The 15891-nt window shown below is 44.9% G+C and overlaps 1 protein-coding gene across 7 annotated transcripts in view; it reads left to right on the plus strand.

Moving 5' to 3' along the window:
- Window positions 1–874, plus strand: part of LOC103317675 (protein strawberry notch) — a 340816-nt gene extending 339942 nt beyond the window's left edge. For 5 of the 7 annotated variants that reach the window (XM_031920743.2, XM_031920738.2, XM_031920751.2 and 2 more), the window contains one exon: window positions 625–874. In XM_031920743.2, coding sequence (XP_031776603.1) covers window positions 625–731 — 107 coding nt within the window. In that variant the 3' untranslated portion in view covers window positions 732–874. The remainder of the gene's footprint in view (window positions 1–624) is intronic. The other 2 variants (XM_032601347.1, XM_032601348.1) reach the window with 2 other exon arrangements.
- Window positions 875–15891: the final 15017 nt, after the last annotated feature.

Here is a 15891-nt window from a genome sequence, read left to right on the forward strand (position 1 = left end):
TATTAAATTTACTATATTAAATTTACTTATATATATAGTAAATTTAATGTCTACTGATACAAACACATGTTGGTATCGGTAGTCATGAAATGTACTCGGTTACAAGTGTCAAATTTGAATGTAAAACCACTTTTTAGCATTTATATCATGTTTGTTTTCTACATAACTTCTAGTAGCAGGTCAGGCCCATTCTTAAACTTTACAGCTACTTTTTTACTATAAAAAGGTATCTTTTTACTGTATTGAGGTTGTCGGAGTCCTGATCAAACATTCAGATTTGTATATTTTAAGGTTTAAAATGCAAATAAGGTAGCCTTAACAAATATATAAGGCTTTAAAAGTATTTTTATTAAAAAATTCAGAAAATTTCACAAAAAAGTATGTGGGTAGTTCTAGTTAAAAATGCATCCCTTATGAGCTACAAATCATTGAAAATAGGCAAAAATTGCTTAAAACCTCAACTTTGACCAGCTAGAACTCGAAGCCAAATGAAGGAATCGCGCTGAAATTTTTTTGGGAGTCAGGTACAACACATATATATATATATACAGTTTAGGCAAAAATTAAAATTTTCATGTCTTTGATTCCTTCATACTTATTTATATATATTATCTTTTTTTTCAGAAGATAACATCAAAATAGTTGGCACACTTATTCCTAAAAGATGCATAGAATGTTTGCAACAAGCTTTAGCTGCTGATGCAGAAAAAGTGGAGGAACAACATTTTTAAACATTGTTTATATCATTAACAGTCAGAAATGATTTTCTAAGCATGTTTTTACACATTGTAGTTTTTACATATTAATGATGTGTCCTTTCACCTAACCATTTTTACTGTAATATAAAAAATAAAAACTCTAGTATTTCCAAAAATTTTGTTGTTGATCAGTGGACATGTATAATATTTATATATAATACAGTATAATATATGTATAATTCATGTGTTTACAATTCAAAACTCTCTACCTCTACTTGATGCTTTTCGGGACGCCTATCAAACGTTAGTGTCTTTTTTAAAATATAGGCGTTGTCGCGACAAACGACCCTCGCTCCATTCGGTAGAGCTTGTCTGGTCATGCTAGGCGTCTCTGCTTGGAACAATCCTCCCTACAAAACCAGGGTTGCTTGATTTTTTTTTAACTAAATGGTCGACCCCATTATGTGGCCGATGGTTCGATGATTCTAAGCCACTCGATTCTATTCGAGACTCTTAAACCTGCCATACTTGCCGTTGTCATCGTGATCGCGGGTCCACAAATCGCTGCTACTTGGCTACTCATAAGTATTATCCACGGTAGGTACTCATCCGTCTTACCGGATCTTATGTTACGATCAATTATATTGACGTCATTTACGCTAACACATTTCCCAAAAAGTCGCTACCTATGCTATGGTGGTTTTTTACCATAGCATAGGTACGCGGCGCAACCTATGACGTTGTATAGTAGTGGCACAATAATAATGATCACTTCGCCGGCCACCATACTTATTATAACACTTCAGCTTCCTTCGCTTAAGTTCAAAATTATAGTCGATTACTTCGCAACACTCGCCCCCCAAAAAAGTGGTTCAAAAACTGAAACAAACCTCTCCACGCCAGGATAATAGAAAAAAAAAGATCTGTCACCATCTAACGTGTAGGGCCCACGTTGGGTGCCATTATTGATATAGCCACTTTTAAGGGCTTAATTATGCCGCGCTACCAATCATATTACTCTAGCACAAACAATCTCCCGCTTTACACTCTTAGGTCTTTAAAAAGTAACAACAATAGGTTAGAGAATTGGTGAAACACCTGCTTTGGCAGAGGGTTGAATAAATTATAAACGCACTCGGTTTATGCTGCACAATAATTGTAGTATATTCTATTAGCCACTTCAAACGTTATCTGAATACAACTTCCCTTGCGGTGCAATAAGAAGTAATAATTTGATATTGATTAAAATTTTCGAGACTTCATCCAAATGACGATCTTACTTCACTTGTTTTCTCCGTCAACGATTATTGTCATAAACATGACGCAATGACTACAACTTATCCAATGTTACGCAACTTAATACCTGTTTCGAACACAAAGGCTTTATTTCAAATTTCACTTATTAATTATCAGGCCCAAGATGGCGGTGGCATCCCCCAAACCGATGCGAACCGACCAATATGAAGCCTACTGATCTTCTTAGGATAAAAACTGTGGAAGGCACGACGTTTACGAAATATACCCGTGGGCCCTGAAAGGCTTGACGCCGCGCAGTTTATGCCTCTCTCTCTTTCTCTCTCACATACTCTTTCTCTCTCTCGGTTTTCTATGGTGCCAGTCACCATAAACAGGGTTCTGATAGCTAGCTTGACCTCTGCCTAATTGATGAGCAGGATCGCCTGCTGTCATCCTGGAAGACAGACACACCCTTTACCAACGGTCAAGACCTTATCACAGCTACTCTCAACGTACAGATTCCACGCTACGTACCTAATACATAGTCTTACAGAAACTACGAAGGAATCAGCACCGAGAAGCTAAGGGACTTCCTTAGCACATGTGACTGGTCATCCCTCGCTACGTCATCACTTGACGAATGCATCACAATGCTAAACGCTAACTTAACAAACGCCATTAATCATCTCGGCCCATTACGGACTATGATACAAGGACAAAAGCGTCACCCGTGGTTTACTATGGCTCTCCGTGATCTTGTAACGAAAAGAGATAGACTTTACAGGCGATTATGGGATTCTTGGCTCTACTCGGATCTGTGTATTTAAAAACTAGCTAGAGATGACGCTCACAGACAGATTGAGGAAGGCAGGCTTAATTATTATTATTCACGCATGTCAACCTTGACTGATGTCGCTGAGATCTGGAAAGAGCTGGAGAACCTCGTAATCACTGCCTCTAAGGCCAGTGTTTGTCGGTCAAACGACATTATAACGTTAAGATGCTAGCCAAAGATTTTGCTTGTCATTTTACTTTTTCTTGCCTCTGCTGTATTTCTACATTAGAAGGATTTGAATTTGTTTGTACTTTTGAATCAACAGAGCCGTATTGAATCAATAGTGGCGATACTTCATTATTAACATCTAACAACTCGTTTAATCAGCGAGCGTGCGTGCCCATGGTCGTTTGGGTCGACACTGGCTGCTTCTGTCGCTGCGAGAGCTCGGCTACGGCCATGCTGGTGAATTTGGACGAGAACCAGGTTCTTCTATGTTATTCGTTACATGTGTGTGCGAGGCCAGTTCTCTTCTTTGGTTGCCGCACTCTCCTCCACTTGCCTGAATGACGCAATTTACAAACTACATTACTGTTGGAGTGGTGGTTTAAATAATAGTTATACTGAGATTAATTAGTAAAATAATAATATATTGTATTATGAATAGTGTTCGGCAAGTAGCCTCAGCGGCGGCACGTCTGCATCCAAGGAACTTTTACAGGTTTCTTTTATGTTTCTAAGCTTTTAATACTGGATCGCGTTATTTCTTCTAAATCTTTATCTACAGCTGACCACCAGAGAAACGAGCAAGCTAGCTCTTTTATTTCACTGACGCTGAAATGGCTATAATGTAATTCATGAAGTACTACTTTTCTTAATTTTGGTCTTAATGACTCTATGGCCCCATAATAGGCAGTTACGTTCTACTGATGAAGCTTCACGTTTACTCCAATAAGTAGATAACTCATCATCACTCGGCGGTTTGTCTGGCCATCCAGCTACGTAGTATCTCATCACTTTACATAAAATTTGGTCTTCACGCGTTGTGCGCTGCTCCGTTTTGCAGTCTAACGATGCAGAATCGTACCAGAATCGGTTTGTAATGAAAACTTTTGACTCGAAAAACAGTTTAAAGCCAAAAATATAGCCAACCCTTCGCGATCTGATTGTAAATAATTCTTTTCACTTACATTAAGTGTTTGAATAGCTTGATATATGGGAATTTTAAGTCACGATCTGGCCTATTTGGATTAGTCAATTGAGCTGCTTTACTGCTCTGTTGCTGGTGGCTTCTCTGGATCATCAATCGTGTGTAGGATAAAGTCAATAAGCACTCAGGATTATGAAATGTGAGTTGTTCATTTATTTGATATCTAAATCGTTAACAATTAGACCAGACGTAGCTTAATTACTGGTAGCTCCATCGACTGCCCGGGGTGTTGTATTAGAGTCTAGCTTGAGTAACAAATGTCGACTGATCGCACCTCGTATTCGGGTATATTCATTACTTAATTTTCATGAGAGGTAAGTTAGATATTCGAACAGCGAATAATGTGCTTTTTCTAACCAGCCATTCAACTGAGGTGTTTGGACTGTTTTTTTTATTAATTTATTATTTGTAAAGTTTGCTCCTTTATCCGTGAGTACAAGTTTAGATGACCTAAAGGCTTATAAATTTCTTAATTAGAGCATCTGCCACTGATTTTGCATTTTTATCAAGTAGAGATATCATTATGATAAATATTGTTGATTAATCTTGTATAGATAAAATATATTTATTGTTATTTTTAGTGTCATTGACCATTTCTATGCCTTGCAAGAAGCGCCAAGACCGTTTGAATCTCGCGCGCTTGTATGTTGCGTAACTATACTAGCCGACAATATCGGTGACCGGCGCCGAAAACCGAGCTTGGCGGAAAGCGTGCCGACCGACAGACTCACCTTCGCGCGCGAGCGAGCAAAATCTCGTATGAAACTATTGCCGCGAATTTTCCATGCAGTACAATCGTGCATCAGCGTACGAGGGTGATGAAGTCAAGCCATGCATTTTGTACACGGTGCAAACTCAGCGGCATTGCACGGGGAGACGCATTGTACGCGGCAACTAACGATCACCGTGCCTCTGCCGGCCGAAGCTAAATCCCCTGCTGAAGGACACGCGGCGCCTTCGCAGCCGCGTTATCGACGCCGGTATTCCTGTTACGGTCCATAGCAATTTTATCAAATGTTTTTAAAAATGTGTCAGTAATAACCATAGGTTGTTTGGTTTTTATTCCTTTTAGCTTATTTCTTTGACATGCTTCGCATCTTTTTATCCTTTTTCAAATATCTACTTTTAGATTATGCCAATAATATTTACTCAATTCTATTATACGTTTTATTTATACCTGAGTATAAATAGAGAGAGTAAGACAGAGTAAGAGTGAGCGAGATTTAGATTTAGATTTGGATTTAGATTTCTTTATTGTTGTACAATATGTTGTACATTAATATTATTAAAAGCATATGTATATATTAGTTTTACATATAGTGTTAAGTAAGTGTAAGGGTAATGAGTTCCAGAGATATGAGGCGCTTTCATGAAATGAATCCCTGAGTGCCTCCGTCGAGAAGGTAGGGATGTCTAGTGGTGTCACCTCACCCCGCACAGGACGGAGTGCGACGTGGAAGTCAAAATAAGCAAGGACGTAAGATTGCGAAGCTGTGTTGAAAATTTTTCTTGAGAAACATGCCGCAAAGTACCTCCTACGTCCGGCGATAGTAAGCTATTGCAACTTACGTCTGTAAGAAGTGATGTGCTCATCCCTTTTTACACCACAGTTGTAGCAAATGCCTGTGTTTGTCAGTCTTTGGAGTTTTAAGTCAAGTTCTTGTGTTAAGTCACAGTATACGAATGCGTAGTAGTCGATAATAGGAAATAAACGAGAGATTAGATTAGATTAATTAGTTTTATTTTACGTACAATATGTTGTACGATAAATTGTATACAGCAGGAGTAGTAGTATAGCAAAAATGTGTATTGTGATAGTATCATAATGTGAAGATGGGTTATGCGAGAGTGTGTGAGTGTGTGCGTGTGCGTGAATGTGTACAAGAAATTCAAGTGTTTGTATTTTCAAGTTCGAAAAAGTGCTCTTTAGCTAGTCTCTTGAAACCTGAGATAGATGTAGTGTTACGAATGTGAGATGGTAGGTTGTTCCATAGGTATGAGGCGCTGATATGAAACGAGTTCCTCAGCGTCTCCGTCGCGAATGTCGGAATATCCAGAGGTATCATCTCCCCCCTAACAGTCCGGAGTGTCACGCGGAAGTCGAAGTATGCCAGTACGTATGATGGTACGGCTGTGTTAAACATTTTTCTTAAGAAACAAGCAGTGAAATACTTCCTGCGTCCGGCAGTGGTTAGCCACTGCAACTCCCGCCTGTATGGGGAGATGTGCTCATCTCTTCTTACACCATAGATGTACCGAATTCCTGTATTCACGATCCTCTGAAGTTTTAGGTCGAGTTCTTGCGTCAGGTCACAGTATACGAGAGAACAATAGTCTATAAGAGGAAACAGGAGGGCCTGCACTAAGTGCTTGCGCAACCTGAGATTGGTGCTTTTCCTGAAAAAGTAAAGCCTGTACATTAGCGTGTGAGCACGCTTACACACTTCTGTAATATGCTCCCTCCACGTAAGCTTAGAGTCGAGCACCAATCCCAGATTACGCACGGAAGATTCAAAGCTGACCTGGGCACCCCCTATGTTAATAAAGGTGTTAGCTGTTGAGGGTAATGCGTTTATGTAGTAGGGAGAGCCCAGGACAATTGCTTTAGTTTTAGCAACATTAAGTTTTAGCTTATTCTGTGCAGCCCAACCAGTAATCCTCTCAGCATTGGCACTCATCTTGTTTGATAAAGAATCGAGCTCTTCGAGGTGGCATTGACTGTAAATTTGCAAGTCATCCGCATAGATGAGATGGTAAACATCGGTATCAAGGCAGAAACCGATGTCGTTGATGTACAATGCAAACAGCAGGGGACCCAGAACGGACCCCTGCGGGACACCGATGTTGAGACGCCGAGGAGAAGAACGTTCGTTATTGTCACCAACGACGGCCTGCTCTCTACCAGAGAGGTAGGAGGCAAACCAGCGGATGACTTGCTTTGAGAAACCGAAGGTGGATAACTTTCTCAGGAGCCTGACGTGACACACAGTGTCAAACGCCTTGCTAAAGTCAAAGAGAAGGAGCAGTGTTACTTTCTTTTTGTTTATTCCAGCCCTGGCATCATCAGTTAGCTTAATTAGGCCAGACTGAGTGCTGTGACCAGTGCGGAAGCTTGTTTGAAGGTTGTCTAGTAAGCCTTGATTCAAGGTATTCTGAGACTTGCCTGTGCACTAGCCACTCCAGAGCCTTGGAAAGAAAGCAGAGAAGTGAAATCGGACGGTAATCAGTCAGGGCTGTTGGTGAACTGATTTTGTTGAGTGCGCGCACAAGTGACAATTTCCAGGCAGATGGGAAGCAGGGTTCGCTCAGGGACAGGTTGAAAATATGACTTAGTAAGGGAGCAAGAACCGGCAATGCTTTTGAGATGACAACCTGTGGGATGCCGTCGCTCCCCCTGGCCTGAGTGTCAAAGTGCGATACCGCAGCCAACACGTCCGATTCCGTTATAGGGTTGAATTCGAAATGTTCCGGGAGGTCAAGACTTTCCAGGGTAACAAGATAATCCTCAACAGCACGAGCCAGCGGATCGTTTGAGATCGCGCTGAAATGCGTGTTGAGTTGATCTGTGGTAAATCTAGATGGTAAGAGGGCCTTGGTGACAGAAATTTCAAGTTTCTCCAGCTCTTTCCAGATCTCAGCAATATCGGTCAAGGTGGACAGGCGTGAATAGTAATAATTCAGCCTGGCCTCCTCGACTTGTTTGTGAGCATAATCTCTAGCTAATCTGTAAACGCGTCGATCTGATTCGAGCCTGGAGTGCCTGAAACGCTTGTAAAGTCTATTGCTCTCGGATACAAGGTCACGAAGAGCCGCAGTGTACCACGGGTGACGTTGTCGTCCTGGTGTCACAGTCCGCAATGGAGCGAGGTGGTTGATGGCGTTAGTGAGGTTAGCGTTAAGTATAAATATGCAGTCGTCGAGTGATGAAGTGGTGAGAGATGACCAGTCACATTCGCTAAGAAAGTCCCTTAGCTTCTCGGCGCTGATTCCTTTAAAGTTTCTGTATGAGTATGTATTTGGTACGTAGCGTGGAATCTGTACGTCGAGAGTGGCTGTGATAAGGTCGTGTCCGTTGATGAAAGGTGCGTCTATCTTCGTCGATTAGGCATGAATCAAGCCAGGTATCAGAACCCTGTTTATGGTGCGTGGCACCATAGGGAACGGACGAAAGAGAGTTCTCATCAATGAAGGCCCTGATGAAATTGGCATCTTCAGATGAGGATAGTTGGTCAGAGTTAAAGTCCCCCATTATAATCTTCGTGGAGTAGTTGTGCATGTGAGTTGTTAGTTGGTCAATAAAGTTAGAGCCTTGGAAAAAAGGAGCATGAGGTGGACGATACACAACCCCCACGAAGATGGGAGAAACTCCCTTGGCCGATATTTCACAAAAGAGGTATTCAGGCTTGCCTGGCTTGCCAGACCATTCACCGTCGGATGATGAAATAACAATAACCGTCAGAGATTTGTGTATAGATATAGAGGGCCACACCTCCACCGTTTCTGTTTCTGTCTCGTCTGTAGAGCAGGTAATCATCCAGTGAAGGGCTGGATGTCACCTTCTCGCTTAGCCAGGTCTCAGTAACAGCTATTACGTGGAATAAAGAGCGAGTGGATAAAAAGAGCCTGATCATCTCAATGTGACCCGTGAGAGAGTTCGCATTAAAATGACAGACCCTTAGACCTTCGGACAGAGATACCTTAGAACCCGATGAAGACACGGCGGATGAGTTTGATGGCGGATGTGGTGGGATGAAGTGTGTGTGTGGCAGCTTCATTGTAGAACGATGTTGACGGCGGGCGGGATCCGAGCTAAAAATCATTCAGCTCGGCGTCGGTGGTAATGACGGTGGCGCGCTCGTTGTCATCTTTGCAGCGCATAAATAATCTCCCGTCCCTGACGAACGTTCGACAGCCCTGCCTCTTCTTGGCTTCCAGCCTAGCCCATGAACGCAGCTTGTGGACGTCGGTGGGGAGTAGCTCGTTGATGTTTATGAGCCCTTGGTGGTCGGGGCTCAGAGCTTTGGCCTCCTCCATCACGGTTGCGTTCAGCTCGTTGGTGTGGAGCTTGCGTTTACGAGCTTTGGCAACGACGATTGATCGTGCGAGTGCACTCGACGAGAGGGTGACGGCCAGTGGTGGCAGTCTGCCATCACTCCTGGCGGTGTTCCGGGGTGCATCGAGCCTACCCATGGTCCTGACGGATGCAACATCTCTCCGTAGGACCGTTGGGTCAAGTGCGTTTATGACTGCAAACGCGAGAAGGTGCAGCGAGGTCTCACGGGTGTAGTGCAAGCCCGTGATGACAACAACACTGTTTGAGGTCTACTCCTGCCGTCGTTTGACCTCAGCCAGCTCACTGCGGAGGCTGCTAATTTACGCAGCGCTGCTGCTGTTGTTGTTGTTTTTGTTATCTTGCTGCAGTGTTGGGCACCTCGATGAGAGATTTTGGACTTGTGCCTGCAACTCGGTGATGGTGGACTCAGCATTAAGTATGCGAGTCTTGAGTGCAGGCAGCTCATCGAGGGCCTTTAGACGCTTCTCCAGCGGGCTAAGACGTTGCTCAATTCTCGAGATCCTCTCCGACACGATGTTTTGTGTCTGAATGGCCTCCGCATGAGCATTGCAGATGTTATCGAGAGCTTCACGAATGTCCTTCAATGCAGCTTCGATGGTCGGTGATGAGCGAGCTGGTGAAGTACTTCGTGAATTATTGGCTGATGATGGTGCCGATCTCGTCTTCTTCGTCCCCGGTTGTTTTGGGGTGGTCTTGTTAGCCGCTGTTGTCGCAGTCATCCCCGCCGCCAATGTTGACCTGAGTCCCGCTTTGGCACCCTTGGCGTCTACACAGGGAGGACAGGCTAGAAACTGCCTATCATTTACCACGACTGTCTTGATGTTGATGGCGTTCAGACAGTTGACGTGGTAATGGAGCTTGCAAAAAGCACACCTTTTCGGCTCCTTGTGCTGAATAGGCTGTTTACAGGTGCCGCATAGCTGAAAAGGCACTTCCCCGCTCTTTTCGCCGTTCTCACTCATTTTCGTCGATAACTTACTCAAACAGCGTGCAGACGCCTTAGAAGTTCTCCCTCGATGCGGTAGATGTCTCCTCGATGTTGATTAGGAGCAAAGAGAGATGCCGTGCGAGCGAGAAACCAAGCCAAGCCGAGCCGAGTAGATTTGGAGGTTAGAAGCCGTGCAGAAAGTTTGTGGCAGAAAAGATGTAGAAAATAAAAAAAAATAGAGAGAGAGAGAGAGAGAGTGTGTGTCTGAGAGTCAAGAGCGAAACGAGCAAGGTGCTGGCACACGAGTATACTTGTACCCAGTGTGGGAGCGTATAGCTGTGTGTGTGAGCGCGACAGACAGCGAAAGAGAGAGAGATTAAATTAAATAAGATTAGATTAAATAGTCTTTATTACTGTACATTTTGTTGTACGAATAAAATTTACAGAGAAATATAAAATAGAGAAGAAATAATTGGGTTGTAGGATTGTGTGTGAGAACGTGTTCAGTATAAGCGCGGTGAGATGAAATGAGAGACGAGGAGAGTTGAGACGACAGAAATAAAATAGAAATGACAGACGAGCTGAGTTAAAGGTGGTGTTCATGACAATATGTTTTTGAGGTTGAGAAAGTGTTGTTTTGTTATTTGTTTAAAGCATAAAATGGATCGTGTATTACCAAAGTGTGATAGTAACGAGTTCCAGAGGTATGAGGCCTGTTCTCTTCCCGTTGGGTAAGAGGCAAGCCAGCGAATGTCTTGCTTAGAAAAGCCGAAGGAAGATAGCTTTCTAATCAGTTTGGTGTGACACACTGTGTCAAACGCTTTGCTGAAGTCTGTAACGTTGCAAGAGATGGCAGCATTCCAAGCAGCGCGAGTCTCGTGCCGGGGTGGCAGCAGAGCGTCCTGAGGCTGAAAAGTGCAACTGTGTTGCGCGATAAGCGGATTCTAAGGTGTGTGTGTGCTTTTTTGCTTTTCATGATATTCGAGCGAGAGCGGCACCGACAACTACAGTAGGTGCGAGAGAGAAAAAGAGAGAATGAGAGGAGTAGGAGTCGTAGCGTTGCCGGATCAACCCGAGAAGGAGATGATTGCAGAGCAGAAATCTGGAGTCATCGAGGAAATTGATTTAGTGTGAGTGTGTGTAAACGCGTTTGAGTAAAAATGAAAAGTGCGCGTGGACGGGGCATAGTGGAAGGCACGTGAATTCGCGGGTAGCTACCGCGCCAGTAAGCCAATCAGCGGTCTCCGTTGTCGCCGGCGTGGGCTGCGAGCTCGAACAAGGAGCAGCGCTCGCTCTCTTGCTCGCCAGCTCTGGTCCGGGACGGACGTGTCCCTCAACGCACTCAAAATAAAGGTCGGTTATTTTTCTTCTCTTAACATCTTCTTCGCGGTCAGGTGTGTCGCCGAGACTCCTGGTTGAGGCGATTTAATGGGTTTTCGGCTAAGAGAGTTTTGTGTTATTTTCGTGCCAGTTTACAGTTTCTTTGTGTCGTGCATCGGGAAATAGATTTACGGTTTTTCGCAAGTTTGTCTCCTGGTGTCTTTGTATTTACATAAGTTGGCTTATCTCTTTGTTTGGCGTAAAATCAAGGTTTATCTATTGTCGACGGTTGATTGATTAAGAACAAGAGCGGTTGAAAATTAGAGGTTTCGAAGGCTAAAGTACATCGCCGTTTAGTGGCGTTCAGTTCGGCAAGTTTTAAGTAAAAAGTGTATATCAGTTAGTTGGACTAAGCGGACGGCGTGTGCCAGCGACGACCTGGTGCAAGCGAGAGCGACAGCGGTCGTTCGTTGCAGGCATAATCGTGCGCGGCCAGTCAGAAGCGTGTTAAGTGTGCGCTTCCTAGACGGCTGTCCACCGTCTCCTGGCGCGAGCGAGGATAATCCGTCGCGGGCAGCAGAGGCACGGACAGAGTCTTTTCGATACGTGGGGTATGTCTGGGAAGGGTCGGATAGATAGTGAGCGTGGCGGGTGAATGTGAAGGAGTCATCCGGGGACAGGCGAAAGAGCATTGCCCGATACACGAGCTCGGCCGGAGTGTTGCTCCATTAAAATATACTGTAAGCGTTAATATAGGAACATAAATAAATAAGACAGTCACAGCATAAATCGCTTGAGTTCTGCGTAATTTTACCCTCTGTTCTACCTCCTCTACGGACCAAGGACCCCTCCTACTCTAAACTATATCACGGCTGAGCTGCGGGAAGATTCGGTGGCTACGCCGAGGAAAACACGTGGACAGTGCCGAATCATATTGCGGGTAAAATACAGCATAAGAAAGCTACAGTGCTTCAAGTCAAAGAGGCGAAGAACAGTAACCTTTTTTTGGATAATTTCAAGCCTGAAATCATCAGTTAACTTTATTAAGCTGGACTGAGTACTGTGGCTGGTGCGAAAACCAGTCTGCAGTTCATCGAGCAGAAGTCTTGACTCGAGATATCCACAGAGCTATTTGTGCACCGGCCACTTCAGCCCCTTAAACAAGAAACTGAGAAGGGAGATCGGAGAGTTGACTGTTAAGTGCACACACAAGCGACTTCTTCCAGGCTGAGAGGAAGCGTGACTCGCTCAAAGACAGGTTGAGGATGCAACAAAGTAAGGGAATAAGTACTGGCAATGCTTAGGAAATGAAAATCTGTGGGATACCATCGTTGCCCCTGGCATGGGAGTCCAAGTGGGATACTGTAACCAACACGTCCGATTCCGTTATCTTCCTGAAGTTGAAATGTTTGGTGTATTCAAGACTTTCAAGAGTCCGCAGAAAATCGTCAACAGAAGGAACATGCTCCATAACGGCCATTTGCTTACACAGGTTTGGATTTCGCTAGGCCGTTTCCTGTACTGTTTTCAAAGGGTAAAGGTGCCAAGTCCACTAAGGGATGTATTGCCATCTTCGTTTGCATGGTGGTCCGCACAGTACATGTCGAGGTTGTTTCAGACTTGTCTACAGCTGCGTTCCTTGCTGCATATCGCCGATTCACTGCTTAAGGCGGACTTTGTCAAAGAATCTACCAAATCTATCAAAGGCGTGTCATGTGGGACATAATGCTAACCATTGAGGACATCGCGGTGACGTCGCAGATTGAAGCGTGTTTGAATTCACGACCGCTCTGCCCTCGCACGGATACAGTTGCTCTGACACCAGGACAATTTCTCATTAGGTCTCCGCTTACCGTGCTGCCGGAGACCTTTGAGAAAATTAATATCAAGTCTAGATTTTGCAGGTAAAGCCAGCCTGGAAAGGATCAGAAAGTTTGTTTTTATTAATATACACCGTGATCTGGGCATGGAAAATTTTCTCGAGAATATCAGAGAGCAAGCAGAGCAGAGAAATAGGAGGAAAGTCTGACAGGGCTTATGGTGCGGTATTCTTTTTGAGAGCAATCAGCTGTGACCGGATTCAAGCTCCCAAAAAAAACCCTTGTGAAAAGGAGGAATTGAAAATTTTTACTAAAAATTATTCAATAGCTGGAAGAGCCTTGGCGATCACTTGTTAGGGAAATTCATCCTTCCCCTTTGCCTGCGAGGAGAAGTGCGAAACTGCAAGGATAACGTCATCAAAAGTGATGGATTTAAAGCAATAACCCTCCTCATTCGCAATCATCAATATTCTCAAGAGGTAAGCAGGAGATCCCGGCAAAGTGAGCGTTTAGCGACCCCGGCGAAAACCATGTAAATTATTTTTCTTTATTCCTTGGTCAAAAGTACGCAGTTCCCGGCTCAGATTCACTCTGGAAAGAGCGACTTTTGTAGCTTGCTGGGCGGACTGCGCGCTGTGATTGGCTACGAGATTTTCGTAGCTCGCTACATATAAAAGTGCCGTATGCCCGTCGCAGCGCTATGCTTCTACACGTGCGTGTATGACTTCACAAGTGCTCTCACCGTCTCTTGTTCGACAACATTTTGTGAAAGATTCATCGTTTATATGAATGATTTTTCATCTGATGGTTCTGCAGACAAAGACAAGGTCCAGCTAAATTTTAACAAAGAGGCTAAAAAAATGGTGAAAAGGCCCAAAAAATGGGAAACCGTAATAAAGTACGCGTCGAAACCCAAATCACGGATTAGCTCGCACAGAAGTCCGACCCGCAGTGACTGTCGCGAAGTATATTTTTACACCCAAGCCCTCGCGGATGGCAAATGCGATGCGCAGCGGGCGATTAACAACCTGGAGGAGCACAGCCGCCGGCCAGGCAGGGTAAGCGAGATAAACACGCGAGCCCAGCGCAGTCGAAGCGCGAGTGCGTCTAGCGAGTCCGACGAGTACAGCCGACACGGCGGCAACAGCAACAACGGTCGTCGTCGGCGGAGCGATAGCGACAGCAGCTGCGGTAACGAAAGAGACGGCGACGATAAATATCGAAAGCACGGGGACACAAATAACGAGAGACGGCGCAAGCGCGGCGATAACGAGGATAAAAAGCGCGATTGACCAAAGCGGGATAGGTGCACGTCCGGTAATCGCGATAGGTACTTAATAGGTATTTAAACTAGATAGACGCTCGCCACGTTCCCCAGGCGACGAGCGTCAAAAAGAAAAAGCTGTGAACGAAGCGGCAACTAATAATCAGCCTACAAAAAATCCAACGGCAGCAGAAACCCAACAAAATGTAAAATCAACCGTCGCTCCGAGTTGCAGTGAGCCAAGAACCGGGGGCTGCTCAGAAAACTTTAATAACATCAAAGATAAGCTGAACGCTGGCCCAGCAGCTCTCGATAAAAAAAACTCGGCCCTGGAAAAGAGAAAAGTCCGACTCCTACCGAGCAGCTCAAATCCCAAGCCATCGGTACCGCGAGTTCCAGTACACTCTCAGATTACGAGGGTATCGGCCCAGCCGAAAGCTTCGAAGGGATACCTAGGAATTATTAAAGAAAGCCGGAACCATCGGACGAGAACTCCTCGGCCAGCTCAGGGAACGTATTGATACAAACATATATACGTAAAAACCGTTGTGCAGAACCACTGGTCGAGTTGGTGCGCTCGGACGACATTCCAAACTCTCCCGCCGGTAATTGCCTGTTCTTCTCCTTAATAAAATTAGCAAAATTGCATCTATCAGCGACTGAGTTAAGGAAGCTCCTCCTCGAGCCAATGCTTCACGCCTGTGGAGAGCCGGCCGAAACTGAAAGGATTTTGCGCTCTGAGTCCGAATACGGAAACATCGACTGCGCGTTCCTCTTCGCGCATGCCTTTAAAATAAACGTGTGCATACATTACGATGTAACACAGAGCAAATGTATTTTCTGCTATATCGTAGTAGACGGCGCTACCGACGTGGCACATTTAAATCTATCATACGACCGCGTGAAGGCTCGGCAACGTACTGCCAAGTTACCCGAGATACGACGCGTGCCTTCGCCTTCGAGCGACAGCGATGTGGAGATGCCACACTCCCCAGTGCTCGGAAGAAAATGAAACCGAAAACCTAAAGGATGGGTGATATACAATCGAAGCAAAACTCGCGAGCCCGAAAATAGCGAAAAGGGCGAACGCTGCGGAAGCGATCAAGAATCAATTGCTAATCAAACGCCTGTCGAACCATCACCAGGAGTAAGTCCGAACAATCACGGCGTTCAACTAAGTAGCGCGTGTCCATCTCCCGCTGACAGTCCTCAGCGAAGCCCAACCGAGGACGAGTTATCCTGCACAAGAGCCCAATGAGTCGCCGACCAGGCAGAGCCCACACCGTCAGCTGCAGCCAAGTGCAGCAGCTGCCTCGGCATGCGACATCAGCGCTAATAACAGGGGCGATGGGAGCACCGACGCGATTGCGGCTGCCGTGATCAAGCACGCACTCGACAGCAGCAACAAACTTAAGCAATGAGTCGTCGCAAAAGTGAGACCACCGCGCGAGAAACCACCATGGGCGATAGCCAACCGGCAAGTGATACCGCCGTTCGTACACTTAAAATCCTACAACGTACATCCATATCGGTATAGCGAGAACATGGTGTATTTGGTCTCGGTGG

This window comes from Nasonia vitripennis (assembly GCF_009193385.2).
Source record: "Nasonia vitripennis strain AsymCx chromosome 1 unlocalized genomic scaffold, Nvit_psr_1.1 chr1_random0005, whole genome shotgun sequence".
NCBI classification, from domain to species: domain Eukaryota; kingdom Metazoa; phylum Arthropoda; class Insecta; order Hymenoptera; family Pteromalidae; genus Nasonia; species Nasonia vitripennis.